General features: G+C 50.6%; 1 protein-coding gene across 11 annotated transcripts in view; it reads right to left on the reverse strand.

Annotated features, from left to right (window-relative positions):
- Nucleotides 1–11900, reverse strand: part of LOC147029264 (uncharacterized) — a 104356-nt gene extending 92456 nt beyond the window's left edge. For 2 of the 11 annotated variants that reach the window (XM_085880196.1, XM_085880192.1), the window contains exons 1-3: nucleotides 11798–11900; nucleotides 1799–1919; nucleotides 436–582 (exon numbers count right to left, since the gene is read on the reverse strand). In XM_085880196.1, coding sequence (XP_085736322.1) covers nucleotides 436–582; nucleotides 1799–1919; nucleotides 11798–11872 — 343 coding nt within the window. In that variant the 5' untranslated portion in view covers nucleotides 11873–11900. Of the gene's footprint in view, nucleotides 1–435; nucleotides 583–1798; nucleotides 1920–3339; nucleotides 3797–3822; nucleotides 4432–4745; nucleotides 5195–9723; nucleotides 11773–11797 lie in introns of those variants that run through there. The other 9 variants (XM_085880193.1, XM_085880190.1, XM_085880197.1 and 6 more) reach the window with 7 other exon arrangements.
- Between the last annotated feature and the right edge of the window lie 3059 nt (nucleotides 11901–14959).

Genomic DNA, 14959 nt, shown 5'->3' on the forward strand with positions numbered 1-14959 from the left:
TCATCTCCGCCGGAAGGGGGCGAGGGCGGCTCTTCTCGATTTGGCAGAACGATTGTTGTATGTGGAGAAAGCAAGGTTTTTACCGTCACACTTGGAGTGTTTCAAAATAAAGTAAAAAGTGATTAAATCCTATCAGTGATAAGCTGCCTCGAGCATTTTTTCTTCAAATAATCAGGACACGAAGGCCGTTCCAGCAAACGCACTACGAACAAGTCACACTGGATGGAAGCTACATCGAAAACCACTGACATACCAGCACAGGTTTCCCAGCCATGGACCATCCCCTTATTAGGGGAAAGGGGTGTATCATACGTAACTACTTCAGGTGATCTTGCCTACTCTTGATAGGTTGTAATCGTATTCACTGCCTTTAAGGACAGCGAGAAAGGGGAAATAAATTGAGATGCGATCAAAGAACATGAACCACTGACTGACCTGACATCCGAAGGCTTACTCCGAGTACGGTGACTGCAGCAAAGGTATGACCGGCAACCAGAAGTTCCCGTCCAACGAGGGCAGCGAGCAGAGACGGAGAGCGAGATCGAGACAAGGACAAATGGGAAACTGCAAGCTCCAGAGAGGCTGAAAAAAAGCAATGTATTGGGGGGGGGGGGGGAAGAAAAAAAAAAGGTAAGGATTGTGGAATAAAATAAAAGGGTCAGGGAGGGTGTATGTAAGGCCTAGGTCACATTTGCCACGGTGGCCGTGTGGTCTCCAAAATCTACAGCCACCAGCAATTATACGGTGGCCGCAGTATGTCGACGGTCACACAATGTAGCAGTCACATGCTTTTATTTTTCGGGGAGCCGCACGGCGTATTTAGGCCTAAGTCACATTTGCTACGGCGGCCGTGGGGTCTCCAAAATATACGACCATTAGCAATTATACGGCGGCCGCAGTATTTCCACGGTCACACAATGTAGCAGTCACATATGTTTTTATTTTTCGGGGAGCTGCACGGCGTATTTATAAATTGTGGAGACCGAAAACGTGGGGTTTCCGTACGGTCTTTGATTTGATGTCGCACGGTGACCTTAGGGCGTTCCTGCGGCGGCCATAGAATTTTAAAGGCAGACGCAAGGTGCCCGCAAGACGAACGTGCGGCCAGACGGACGGTAACGAATGGGTTAATTTTTTTTTTTTTTCGGCTTGTCGAATTGCTACGGTGAACGTAGAAATGAAAAAAGTTATAACTCCGCGTTATAATTCCACGGCGACCTTTCGGCCTGTAAAATATAGCCATACGGCGTAGGGCCACCCTGAGGCCACCTCAGAAACTCTGCGGCCGCCGCACGTTTCTGTCAATTCAGAGGGCGTACGGCCACCGTATCCTCGCCGTAGAGCAAATGTGACTTAGGCCTTAGGTCTTAGATATTGGGGAGACCGAAAACGTGGGGTTGCCGTACGGTCTTTGATTTGATGTCGCACGGTGACCGCAGGGGGCCCTAAGGCGAACGTGCGGCCAGACGGACGGTAACGAATGGGTTAATTTTTTTTTTAACCATTTCTTTTGTTTCGGCTTGTTGAATTGCTACGGCGAACGTAGAAATGAAAAAAGTTATAACTCCGCGTTATAATTCCACGGCGACCTTACGGCCTGTAAAATATAGCCAAACGGCGTAGGGCCACCCTGAGGCCACCGCAGAAACTTTGCGGCCGCCGCACGTTTGTCAATTCAGAGGGCGTACGGCCGCCGTATCCTCGCCGTAGAGCAAATGTGACTTAGGCCTAAGATTGAGGACAATTTCAGCATTTAATATGTAGACAGCTACAAAGAGGAGGGCAAAAGGAAACGTACACGCAAGTGGTGAGTTTAAGGCTCTTTCCCAGAGTCTGCAGGCGAGCTCTTCTTCCTTTCCAGGTTCTTCGAGCAGCAATTGGCTCAGAATAACAAGGCATTCTGGGAAATCCACAGATGACTGAAAAACAAACCAAAAACAAAACCCTATTATCATTCATACATGAAGGATTTCTGAGGTTTTAAATATAAATTTGAAATAGATATAGACTCGATTTTGAAATGATCTTCAGGATTCCAAAGCCTTAAATTGAAACCAATGCAATATGATGTATTCTGAAAGAGGGTCGTGAGGCCTTTGCTCGTACCGTTGCAATAAGAAAGGCCTAATGTAGAAAAAGCAGTCTAAGAAGTCAGTAACACGGTAAACCCCACAACACGGTGAACTGATCGGAGTGGTAGGTTACCCTTTCTTTAGGTCATCTTTCCTAGAGCAATCCTAAATCTGCACAATCCTTTAATGGGGCGGCCACGTAGTTGACGAGATATGGGACATTTTCACAAAAGCGGGTCAGGTTACGGTAAAGACTGTCCGAGAATTTTTATCAAGCATATATTGCCCAGTCAGTGCAGAGGCCTTATGGTGATCCTGCGTTGCTGACATCATTTGAACATTTTTCTAGGCCTTATAAGGGGTTCAAGCACTATTTCGAGAATATCAAAGAAAGTTGATTTTTGAGTTTGTTCTTAACAGTGACCTGACCCGCTTTGTGAAAATGTCCCATATCTCCCGTCGATGCCGCTCCACAAGTCATCTCACCCATTATCCCTGGATCACACGCTTGCAGACTTGGGTGCGGTGGCTTCAAAGAGGCCATGTCTGCCAGTTCACCCTCCGCCATCACCATACAACTCGGCCTCCTTTTACAATGCTTGCACCCAAATCAATTTCAAGTGTGAAATGCTTGTGCAGCTGATCTCACATTCTGCAGTTTTCACCACTCAGTAACACTGACACCAAGTCGTGAATCATTGTGGCGGACGAGTGTATCCTTGTCTGTCCTCGCTTTGTACACAGTGCGTATGCACTACGTGACCCACAACTTTCTGTCGGGTTCACACGGTCGACCGTCAACCCCCTTCTGGTGAATCTACCTCAATCCAGGATAACCGATCACCTCCCACCTTCTTCATTCCTCTTTTTCCCCCCACCTGTGGCATCCACTTCCACATCCTCTTCACACTCATTCTTCCTTCCAGGTATTCAAGACAGCTGCTCACCACCATCTCAGATCGTCACCCATGAAAAACCATGATCTTTTCTCCCCTCGTTAACCTCCTCTCCCCTCCCCTTGCAACCCCAAATCCCACCTCCTTCCAAGTTTCCAGCTGTATCCACGCATCAGTGGACATGCATACCACATATATGGGGCCTGTGCCAATTTGAGATCCCATGCCGTTTCATTCGGACAACGTGTCCCGTTGTTAGTGTATCGCCGCAGAGGCACTTGAGCCACATGCAGTAGCTTTCCACCGCTTACACAACTGTACAAGTCGAACAAGTCATTGAACCCTCATTAGTAGGCCAACAGCGTACTCACCGTCTGCTTTCCTTTCCTCATTGCCTCTTGTACAGTATTTTTGTTCGTGCATGTACAAGCCGGGTTACAGGGCATCATTCTGTCAGCAGACGTGAGATGAGCAGCGTGCTACAAGCTTTACAATAACGTTGAAACATCAAGGTGTAAGAATGTGAAACCTTTCACTTTCATCGTTTACAGTATTTACACTGACAAAAATAAAAATAATAAAAAAACAAAAAAAAACAATCGACACTGAAAATTAAATGTACCAGGTGTTGCAAGCACGTTCATGGACACAGGAGAGGAAACATCATCTTTGGAACGTGTCGAGTGTTCGACACCTCCATTGTCTCGTTTACACACGTACCTCGTGGTGAGCCCTGCATAACGGGGATGCCCTGAGCTAGCTAGATCTCTATCTCTATCTCTATCTCTATCTCTATCTCTCTCTCTCTCTCTTACATACAAAGGTACCATTTACACACTCAGGGGTTCTCTCACCTGCACATTATATGAGGTTGTGCCATCAACGCAGCACTTTGTGTGCTGTCGAGACGCTCAGGGCTTTCTAGCCCGTCAACAGCTCGTCGTCGTCGTCGTTTCTCATCCTTGGTATCGCTCTGTTGACCTGCACTCTCCCCTCCAAGCCGTCGAGCCTGGGTTCAAATCTTGACCCAGGTACAAACCGTCATCCCGGTGTTCCACACAGGTGATTCGTCAATGCGTGTGCCGTCCCTCGGATGGACGTTAAACGGAACTTCCCGTCCGCCAGCATTAGTTGGTGGACGTTAAAGATCCCGCGGTGCCCTTTGCGAAGAGTAGGCGAACTATCACCGGCATCCTGGACAGATCACAAGTTCCTCCTGTAACCTTAATCGAATGCCAGCCAAAGCCAGCCGGTTTGTGAAAGACTTGGGCCAAACTTGCCACGTCCAACCCCACCAGAACGTAGGACAGAAGGTGTCTGTCAAAGAAGACGACGACGATGTGTGATCACTGGAAGCAATTGTTTTAAGACAGTTTTCAAGTAAAGGCACAACAAAGCGATAATGAAAACAATGAAAGGATGACAACGTACCTCAGACACCAAGCATATACACACAATGCAAAAAGAGAGGAAGAGGAACACAACAATGCGCTCACTGTAAGGTACACCTGGATGGAGGACGTTAACTACACTGCTCGACGTGAACCGTCCACGTCTTCCTTCGTCAATGTCCGTTTGTTAAACTCGATGCTGTACGAGCCTTTGGGAACAAAACAACGGGATGGCTCACTAGTGGGTCACATGCATTATATGGCACACAAAAACACACACACACACACACACACACACACACACACACACACACACACACACACACACACACACACACACACACACACACTACATCATGAATGGTATTTATAAACATAATTCAGACCTTCTTTTGAGCTTGCCATTTCATCATGATCAGCGAGAGGGGAGTGCAAGAGATGATCACGGATGAGGACGAGATTTGGGCAGGACAAGCACACAAAGGGAAGGAACACACACACATGGGAGGGGGGGGAGGCAAAGGAAAAGATAGGACAAAACGATGAAAAGGGAGGAAATATTAGACAAAGGAAAGAAGTGAAAGGTGAGTGAAAAGCAAGACAGAGGATGTGGGAGTAGTGAAAGGTGAGCGCACATGCGCACACACACACACATACGCACACACAAACGCACGCAGACACATGCGCGCGCGCACACACACACACACACACACACACACACACACACACACACACACACACACACACACACACCAGGAGAGAGGGAGAGGAGGGGGTGAAACGGGCTGAGTTGCCTCCATCTCCAGGGTCCCCGTGAGCCACAACGAAGCGATGATTTAACCAATCAAATTACAGGTGAATCATGCAATCCAGGTAAATAACAATTCATATATATATATATATATATATATATATATATATATATATATATATATATATATATATATATATATATACACACAATGAATGTTTATGGATAGATGATTGCATCGCATGGAAGTGGAAGACGGCCATTGAAATACGAATCCCGTTTCAGGCCCGTATGTCCATGTGCATGCATTTCCATTTGGACAACCATGGAGAATAAAATGTATTTCTCTATGTATACAACTACCCCATCACACAACTACCCCATCACACAACTACCCGATTGCAACTACCCAATTACACAACTACACCATTACAACTACCCCATCACACATGTACCCCATTACACAACTACCCCATCACACAACTACCCGATTGCAACTACCCAATTACACAACTACACCATTACAACTACCCCATCACACATGTACCCCATTACACAACTACCCGATCACACAACAACCCCATCACACAACTATCCCATCACACAACTACCCCATCACACAACTACCCCATCACACATGTACCCCATTACACAACTACCCGATCACACAACAACCCCATCACACAACTATCCCATCACACAACTATCCCATCACACAACTACCCCATCACACAACTACCCCATCACACATGTAGCCCAGTACACGACTACCCGATCACACAACAACCCCATCACACAACTGTCCCATCACACCACTACCCCTTCACACAACTACCCCATCACACATGTGCCCCATTACACAACTACCCGATCACACAACAACCCCATCACACAACTATCCCATCACACAACTATCCCATCACACAACTACCCCATCACACAACTACCCCATCACACATGTAGCCCATTACACAACTACCCGATCACACAACAACCCCATCACACAACTATCCCATCACACAACTACCCCATCACACAACTACCCCGTTACACAACTACCCCGTTACACTACCCCATCACACAACTACCCCATCACACAACTACCCCATTACACAACTCCATCACACAACTACCCCATTACACAACTACCTGATCATCATGTGCAAATGTCTCCATTATTTACACTACCTGTTAGAATCAGGTGCAGTCTGGTTACACAATTCCAGAGATCACCTCGTCTTTCTAAATTTAGTTCTCTTTGTTCAATTTCTCCAAACATCACTCCAAGTCCATCACACTACTACATCACATGACTACTAGATAACATAGATCCACAACTACATCATATGCAAACTATATACCATAGATCCACTACTACATCACATGACTACTATATACCATAGATCTACTACTACATCACATGACTACGAGATAACCTAGATCCACAACTACATCATATGCCAACCATATACCATAGATCCACTACTACATCACATGACTACTATATACCATAGATCCACTACTACATCACATGACTACTAGATAACATAGATCCACAACTACATCATATGCCAACTATATACCATAGATCCACTGAAGCCTGGTGTTGGCGCAGTGGTTAGGGCAGCGGCTTGGGATCCAAAAGGTCCTGAGTTCAAGCCCCGTTGGGCCACTGAATTCATACACCAGGGGGTTGACTCAGCCTGTCATCCTTCCGAGGTCGGCAAAATGAGTACCAGTATACTGGGCCGGTGTATACCCCGGTGAAAATAGGTGTACCATATCCCTGTGTCGTAGGAGGCGACCAGGGTTGCGTCAGGAAGGGCATCCGGCGTAAAACATGTGCTAAATCACTATGCGGATCATACAGCTGATCCGCTGTGGCGACCCCTAACGGGAGCAGCCGAAAGAAGAAGAAGAAGATACCATAGATCCACTACTACATCACATGACTACTATATACCATAGATCCACTACTACATCACATGACTACGAGATACCATAGATCCACCACTACATCACATGACTACGAGATACCATAGATCCACAACTACATCACATGACTATAAGATACCATAAATCCACAACTACATCACATGACAACTATATACCATAGATCCACAACTACATCACATGACTACGAGATACCATAAATCCACGACTACATCACATGACTACTAGATACCATAGATCCACTACTACATCACATGACAACTATATACCATAGATCCACCACTACATCACATGACTACGAGATACCATAGATCCACAACTACATCACATGACAATTAGATACCATAGATCCACTACTACATCACATAGATCCACTACTACATCACATGACTACTAGATACCGTAGATCCACTACTACATCACATAGATCCACTACTACATCACATGACTACTAGATACCGTAGATCCACTACTACATCACATGACTACGAGATACCATAGATCCACTACTACATCACATGACTACTATATACCATAGATCCACTACTACATCACATGACTACGAGATACCATACATCCACCACTACATCACATGACAACTATATACCATACATCCACAACGACATCACATGACAACTATATACCATAGATCCACCACGACATCAAGTGACTACGAGATACCATAGATACACTACTACATCACATGACTACGAGATACCATACATCCACCACTACATCACATGACAACTATATACCATACATCCACAACGACATCACATGACAACTATATACCATAGATCCACCACGACATCAAGTGACTACGAGATACCATAGATACACTACTACATCACATGACTACCAGATACTGTTGCGACTTCTGGCCCGTCTGGCATGCGATCGGCCACGTAACTCGAATCGCGACGCGTCGCCCACCGGAACGGACAATTCAGGCGTGACGCTCCGGGAACTACCGCCAGGAGCCAGTCACGGGTCGGGGTTTAACCTCACCACGATCCTGCCAATTGCCCACCCGCGCAGGATAGGGTTGCTCGCCAAATTCGACCTACCTAAGTACCTGCGCGAGTGGTCGACCGGGCGATCGTACCTCACCGTAGGTCGACTTCGGACACGAACCGCTGAAGCGGCTCATTCCGTGCTGCAGGGATAACCGAGCGGAGTTATCGTCGACCTCGACGGTTCAGATTATTTACCGGGTGTTTTAAACCCACTAAAAATCCCTGATGTGATGTAGGATGGAACTTTCAAACAAGGGAAAAGACGCAGCGAAATGGGAAACAGTTCAACAAGCAAGCACTTTATTACACACACAGACAAGCACGTATTCACAGCCATACAGTAATGCACGTATAACAGTCAAGACAAAATGCAACAAAAGCAAGGACACAATGCAGAGCTACAACCGAATATAATTATTACACAAAGACACTTAAACAATTCTACTTGATGGACTGGCGCCACACACGCACGTTTAAAAGCAAAGGAAACGAAAGCCACCCTCACAGGCAAGGAGGCAGACAGGTCCGTGGACCAAATGTGCGCGGAGCCTGGAGGAGCGGCCAGGTCCACAAGACCGAAAAGGTCTTACCCGCGTCCCCGTGACGCGATGGCGGGCAAGCCGCAATGTCCGCGCAGCTGCGCCCCGACTCCGTGCCCCTGGCGTGGTCGGTGAGCCCTCTCCAGCGTGCTCCGCGCCAGCACGGTTGGGTCGGCACCACGGTCATGGTGGGGAAAGAACGGGGCCACCGGCAGTATCTCAGCGCGGATGGGGGGGGGGGTGAGAATTGTCGATGCTCAGGGTCGAGCGAGGGAAATGGCTGGCTCGAATCCCGCGACGAGACGGCACCAACGACGAGACGAGCGACCCCCACACTGCAACCTCGATGACGACCTCCGTCTTCACTCGACCAGCTGCGCGTCTTTATAGGCCGGGGGAGGAGCCTGTATGCAAATATTAGGATCAAAACGTGATTGGAGGCGGGGCCACGCCACTCTCTGTTCAGCCATTGGTGTGGCAAAAAGGGGCGTGAGCCTCTTTTGATCCGAATTCTATCCCGTGAAGAATCCACATTCATCGCGCTTGGAGGCGGGGCCATACCGCCCGACGCTCGCCCATTGGACGGAGAAAAAGGGGCGTGAACCCTTCCTGATCCGAATTTCTCCCTGAGAGGAACGCATTCGTACCCGCGGCTTGACGCGTTCGGCATCAATTACCGAACAGGCCCTGGACAGCACGACGTTTGGTGTTGACTGGTGGTGTGGGGTCGATGGTTGTGGAAGGAGAAAGGCGAAGGTGGTGGGGGGTTTGCTGTGGTGGTTTGGTGGTTGGCGGGCGTCGTTTGGGAATGGCGGTGAAGCGATGTTTGCGGGATGGAGTTGTGGAGGTAAAGAGGCAAAGGTGGTGGTGTTTGAGTTGTAGGCGGCTTAATGGTCCAAAATAACAATAGAGAAAGAAAAATGGCTAACTCAAAGCATCGCAGCCCGGATGAACCACACATATTCCCTCAATACAACGGGTGTGGGCTAACTACACATGAATTTACTGATATATCTCACCTGAGGACCCTTTATGGTGTAATGCGAATTTCCACAACCGTAACAATACCATAGATCCACTACTACATCACATGACCATTACCTACCATAAAACGGTGCTCGGTAGGGCGTGTCAGTCCGCCAGGAGTTGAACAGCTCAAGGTAGGGTGTATATCTCCGCCGGGAGTTGAACGGAACTTGGTAGGGTGTATACCTCCGACGGAAGTTGAACGGCACTTGGTAGGGTGTATACCTCCGCCGGAAGTTGAATGGCGCTTGGTAGGGTGTATACCTCCGCCGGGAGATGAACGGTGCTCGGTCGGGAGTATACCTCTGCCGTGAGTTGAAAGGTGCTCGGTAGGGAGTGTACCTCCGCCGGGAGTTAAACGACGGTGCTTGGTCGGGAGTATACCGCCGCGGGGAGTTGAACGGCACTCGGTTGGGAGTATACCTCAGCTGGGATTTGAACGGCGCTCGGTAGGGCGTGTCCCTCCGCCAGGAGTTGAACAGCGCTCGGTAGGGAGCATACCTCCACCGGAAGTTTAACGGCACGAGGTAGGGTGCATCCCTCCGCCAGGAATTTAACGACGCTCAGTATACCTCCGCCGGGAGATGAACGGAGCTCGGTCGGGAGTGTTCCTCCGCCCGGAGTTGAACGGTGCTTGGTGGGGAGTATACCTCCGCCGGGAGTTGAACGGTGCTCGGTGGGGAGTGTCCCTCCGCCGGGAGTTGAACGGTACTCGGTGGGGAGTGTACCTCCGCCGGGAGTTAAACGGTGCTTGGTTGGGCGTATACCTCCGCCGGAAGTTAAACGGTGCTCAGTCGGGAGTATACCTCCGTCAGGAGTTAAACGGTGCTTGGTTGGGAGTATACCTCCGCCGGGAGTTGAACGGTGCTTGGTTGGGAGTATACCTCCGCCGGGAATTGAACGGTGCTTGGTTGGGCTTTTACTTCCGCCGGGAGTTGAACGGTGCTTGGTTGGGAGTGTTCCTAGGCCGGGAGTCGAATGGAGCTCGGTAGGGAGTGTACCTCCGCCGGGAGTTGAACGGAGTTCGGTAGGGAGTGTACCTTCGCCGGGAGTTAAACAGTGCTTGGTCGGGAGTATACATCCGCCGGGAGTTGAACGGTGCTTGGTTGGGAGTATACCTCCGCCTGGAGTTGAACGGTGCTTGGTTGGGAGTATACCTCCGCCGGGAGTTGAACGGTGCTTGGTTGGGAGTATACCTCCGCCGGGAGTTGAACGGTGCTTGGTTGGGAGTATACCTCCGCCGGGAGTTTAACGGTGCTTGGTTGGGAGTATACCTCTGCCGGGAGTTGAACGGTGCTTGGTTGGGAGTATACCTCTGCCGGGAGTTAAACGGTGCTTGGTTGGGAGTATACCTCCGCCGGGAGTTGAACGATGCTTGGTTGGGAGTATACCTCCGCCGGGAGTTGAACGGTGCTTAGTTGGGAGTATACCTCTGCCGGGAGTTAAACGGTGATTGGTTGGGAGTATACCTCCGCCGGGAGTTGAACGATGCTTGGTTGGGAGTATACCTCCGCCGGGAGTTGAACGGTGCTTAGTTGGGAGTATACCTCTGCCGGGAGTTAAACGGTGCTTGGTTGGGAGTATACCTCCGCCGGGAGTTGAACGGTGCTTGGTTGGGAGTATACCACCGCCAGGAGTTGAACAGTTATTGTTTTGTCTCCACTGATTGATCGGATCTTCCTCCGGATCTGAAGGAAAACCTGAGCGGCTCCTTTCCATCTCATCCACATTGTTTTGTGATAACTCGTCCATCTATAACTTGTTGAGACGGAGACGGACACGGACAAACAGACTAACAACGCCCGTCCATGTTCGGTGAGTTGAGGTAATGAAACATAACATTTACATTCGCACGGAAGGTGAGAAACATGTTCAGCGTTTTAAATTTCCCTGAGAAAGCTTGAAAATGGAGGAAATCCTTGAAGGAGAATCATGAAAATGTGGAACAAATCACGAACACAAGGAGGTTCGATTCCCAACGAAGTTTCAAACAAACAAAATACAAACTATGCACCACAGAGACAAAGCGATAATAAATATCATAAAGCAATCAGTCGGTGAGGTGATGTGGAAAGATTAATGTTGGAGTTTGAAGAAAGACGAAAGGACGACGACGACGACATTCGAGTGGGAAAGTAACGGGACCAACGCACCGTCTCGCGCCGCCTCGCCATGCTCGCCCCGCCTTCTTTATCCGACCACAAACGAGCGCGCGAAGGAACGCGCATGCGTCATTTCGTCGTTGCGTCACTACGTCGCCTGCCAGGAGTTCATGTTGTTTCTCCAATCGAAGCGGATATTCCAAAGCTACGAACGTTAACGGTTATTTTACTCTTGCGTGATTAGTGATAGTTACAAAAATTGAGGATGACGTGATGACGTGATGACGTGAGGCAGAATTCCAGCCAAACTGAAGAAAAGCGCGAATATACATTCAGCGACATGATTGAGAATAATAATAAAGAAACAAAAAAATATGAAGCAGAAAAAAGGCATTTAACGTTACAAGGTTCATTTCACCTTGAGAAATGCGTCAAAAAGCTCATGCAGGGTGATTTTTTTTTATTCGCGAACCTTCGATAATTCCCAAACACGAAAAACTACATCTGTTCGGAGCCTAATATTCACGTAAATGTCTCGTGATATTACAGGAACATGTAACATGATCCTGGGAGTGGTCAGGAATCACGTGATTGAACACGTGACCATGCTGTGACGTTGAACACGGTTTTCACTCAGTCATGCCATGGCGCTCATTGTGGAAGAACATGTGTTTCTCGTCGAACATGACATCAAGAGTGCATCCTCCAGGGAAAGTGAAATTGCATTTAAAATTCGCTTTAGTGGTTCCGAAACCTTCAGATTCAGGTGAGGTCAGGTGTGGGAGCATGTGTCGCTTCGCCCACTTTCCGCAGGTACTCCAGCGGTCTCCGTCCGGCCATTCCCCAGGCAGATGTGTGGCCCATCCCAATCTCCTTGAGATGCTGATCAACCTGCTGCAACCATGGGGCACGTGGTCGGCCCATTGGCCTTCTCCACTCACGCGGAACGTGGTCGGCCCATTGGCCTCCTCCACTCACGCGGAACGTGGTCGGCCCGTTGGCCTCCTCCACTCACGCGGCACGTGGTCGGCCCGTTGGCCTCCTCCACTCACGCGGCACGTGGTCGGCCCGTTGGCCTCCTCCACTCACGCGGAACGTGGTCGGCCCGTTGGCCTCCTCCACTCACGAGACACGTGGTCGGCCCGTTGGCCTCCTCCACTCACGAGACACGTGGTCGGCCCGTTGGCCTCCTCCACTCACGAGACACGTGGTCGGCCCGTTGGCCTCCTCCACTCACGAGACACGTGGTCGGCCCGTTGGCCTCCTCCACTCACACGGCACGTCGTCGGCCCGTTGGCCTCCTCCACTCACACGGCACGTCGTCGGCCCGTTGGCCTCCTCCACTCACGAGACACGTGGTCGGCCCGTTGGCCTCCTCCACTCACGAGACACGTGGTCGGCCTGTTGGCCTCCTCCACTCACGAGACACGTGGTCGGCCTGTTGGCCTCCTCCACTCACGAGACACGTGGTCGGCCTGTTGGCCTCCTCCACTCACGAGACACGTGGTCGGCCTGTTGGCCTCCTCCACTCACGAGACACGTGGTCGGCCTGTTGGCCTCCTCCACTCACGAGACACGTGGTCGGCCTGTTGGCCTCCTCCACTCACGAGACACGTGGTCGGCCTGTTGGCCTCCTCCACTCACGAGACACGTGGTCGGCCTGTTGGCCTCCTCCACTCACGAGACACGTGGTCGGCCTGTTGGCCTCCTCCACTCACGAGACACGTGGTCGGCCTGTTGGCCTCCTCCACTCACGAGACACGTGGTCGGCCTGTTGGCCTCCTCCACTCACGAGACACGTGGTCGGCCTGTTGGCCTCCTCCACTCACGAGACACGTGGTCGGCCTGTTGGCCTCCTCCACTCACGAGACACGTGGTCGGCCTGTTGGCCTCCTCCACTCACGCGGCATGTCGTCAGCCTGTTGGCCTCCTCCACTCACGAGACACGTCGTCAGCCTGTTGGCTTCCTCCACTCACGAGACACGTGGTCGGCTTGTTGGCCTCCTCCTCTCACGAGACACGTGGTCGGCCTGTTGGCCTCCTCCACTCACGAGACACGTGGTCGGCCTGTTGGCCTCCTCCACTCACGAGACACGTGGTCGGCCTGTTGGCCTCCTCCACTCACGAGACACGTGGTCGGCCTGTTGGCCTCCTCCACTCACGAGACACGTGGTCGGCCTGTTGGCCTCCTCCACTCACGAGACACGTGGTCGGCCTGTTGGCCTCCTCCACTCACGAGACACGTGGTCGGCCTGTTGGCCTCCTCCACTCACGAGACACGTGGTCGGCCTGTTGGCCTCCTCCACTCACGAGACACGTGGTCGGCCTGTTGGCCTCCTCCACTCAGAAGACACGTGGTCGGCCTGTTGGCCTCCTCCACTCACGAGACACGTGGTCAGCCTGTTGGCTTCCTCCACACACGAGACACGTGGTCGGCCTGTTGGCCTCCTCCACTCACGAGACACGTGGTCAGCCTGTTGGCTTCCTCCACACACGAGACACGTGGTCGGCCTGTTGGCCTCCTCCACTCACGAGACACGTGGTCGGCCTGTTGGCCTCCTCCACTCACGAGACACGTGGTCGGCCTGTTGGCCTCCTCCACTCAGGAGACTCCCTCTCTGAGAGAATCTCGTGAGCAGGATCAGCATCAGGAAAACGGGCCACATGTCCAAACAGCCGCCGCTGACGCTCACGGACTATGCAGGTAACAAATCTCATCAGAGTCTCTCTCAGCAACCACTTGTTGGACACAAAGTCCGACCAGCGATAGCCAAGGATTCTCCGAAGAGACCTGCTACCAAAGGAATTAAGTTTCTGTCTCAGATCCTTGATCAGAGTCCAAGTATTCCATACGGAGAACAAGACTGGAAGCACCAAGGACCTGAAGACTCAGACTTTCGTCCTCCCGCACAGGTACCGGCAGCGCCACACCCCATGGTCCAGTGAATCCATGACTCCCCAGGCCCGACCCAGACATCTGTTGACCTCTGACTCACAGCCAGCAGAGACATGAATATCACTGCCAAGGTAAGTGAATCTCTCCACGACCTCAACATCCTCACCACAAACAGGAACAGACAGGACAGCAGCATCCAAGATGTCATTGAAAGCCTGAATCTTAGTTTTGACCCAGGAAACCCGTATTCCCAGCGGCTCCGACTCCTCAGACTCCGAATCAACAATCAGTGATATGGAAACTGGTGAAACAGTTCA

This window comes from Eptatretus burgeri, chromosome 4 (genome assembly GCF_056783735.1).
Source record: "Eptatretus burgeri isolate ZD-2024b chromosome 4, Ebu_testis_v1, whole genome shotgun sequence".
In the NCBI taxonomy this organism is placed as follows: Eukaryota; Metazoa; Chordata; class Myxini; order Myxiniformes; family Myxinidae; genus Eptatretus; species Eptatretus burgeri.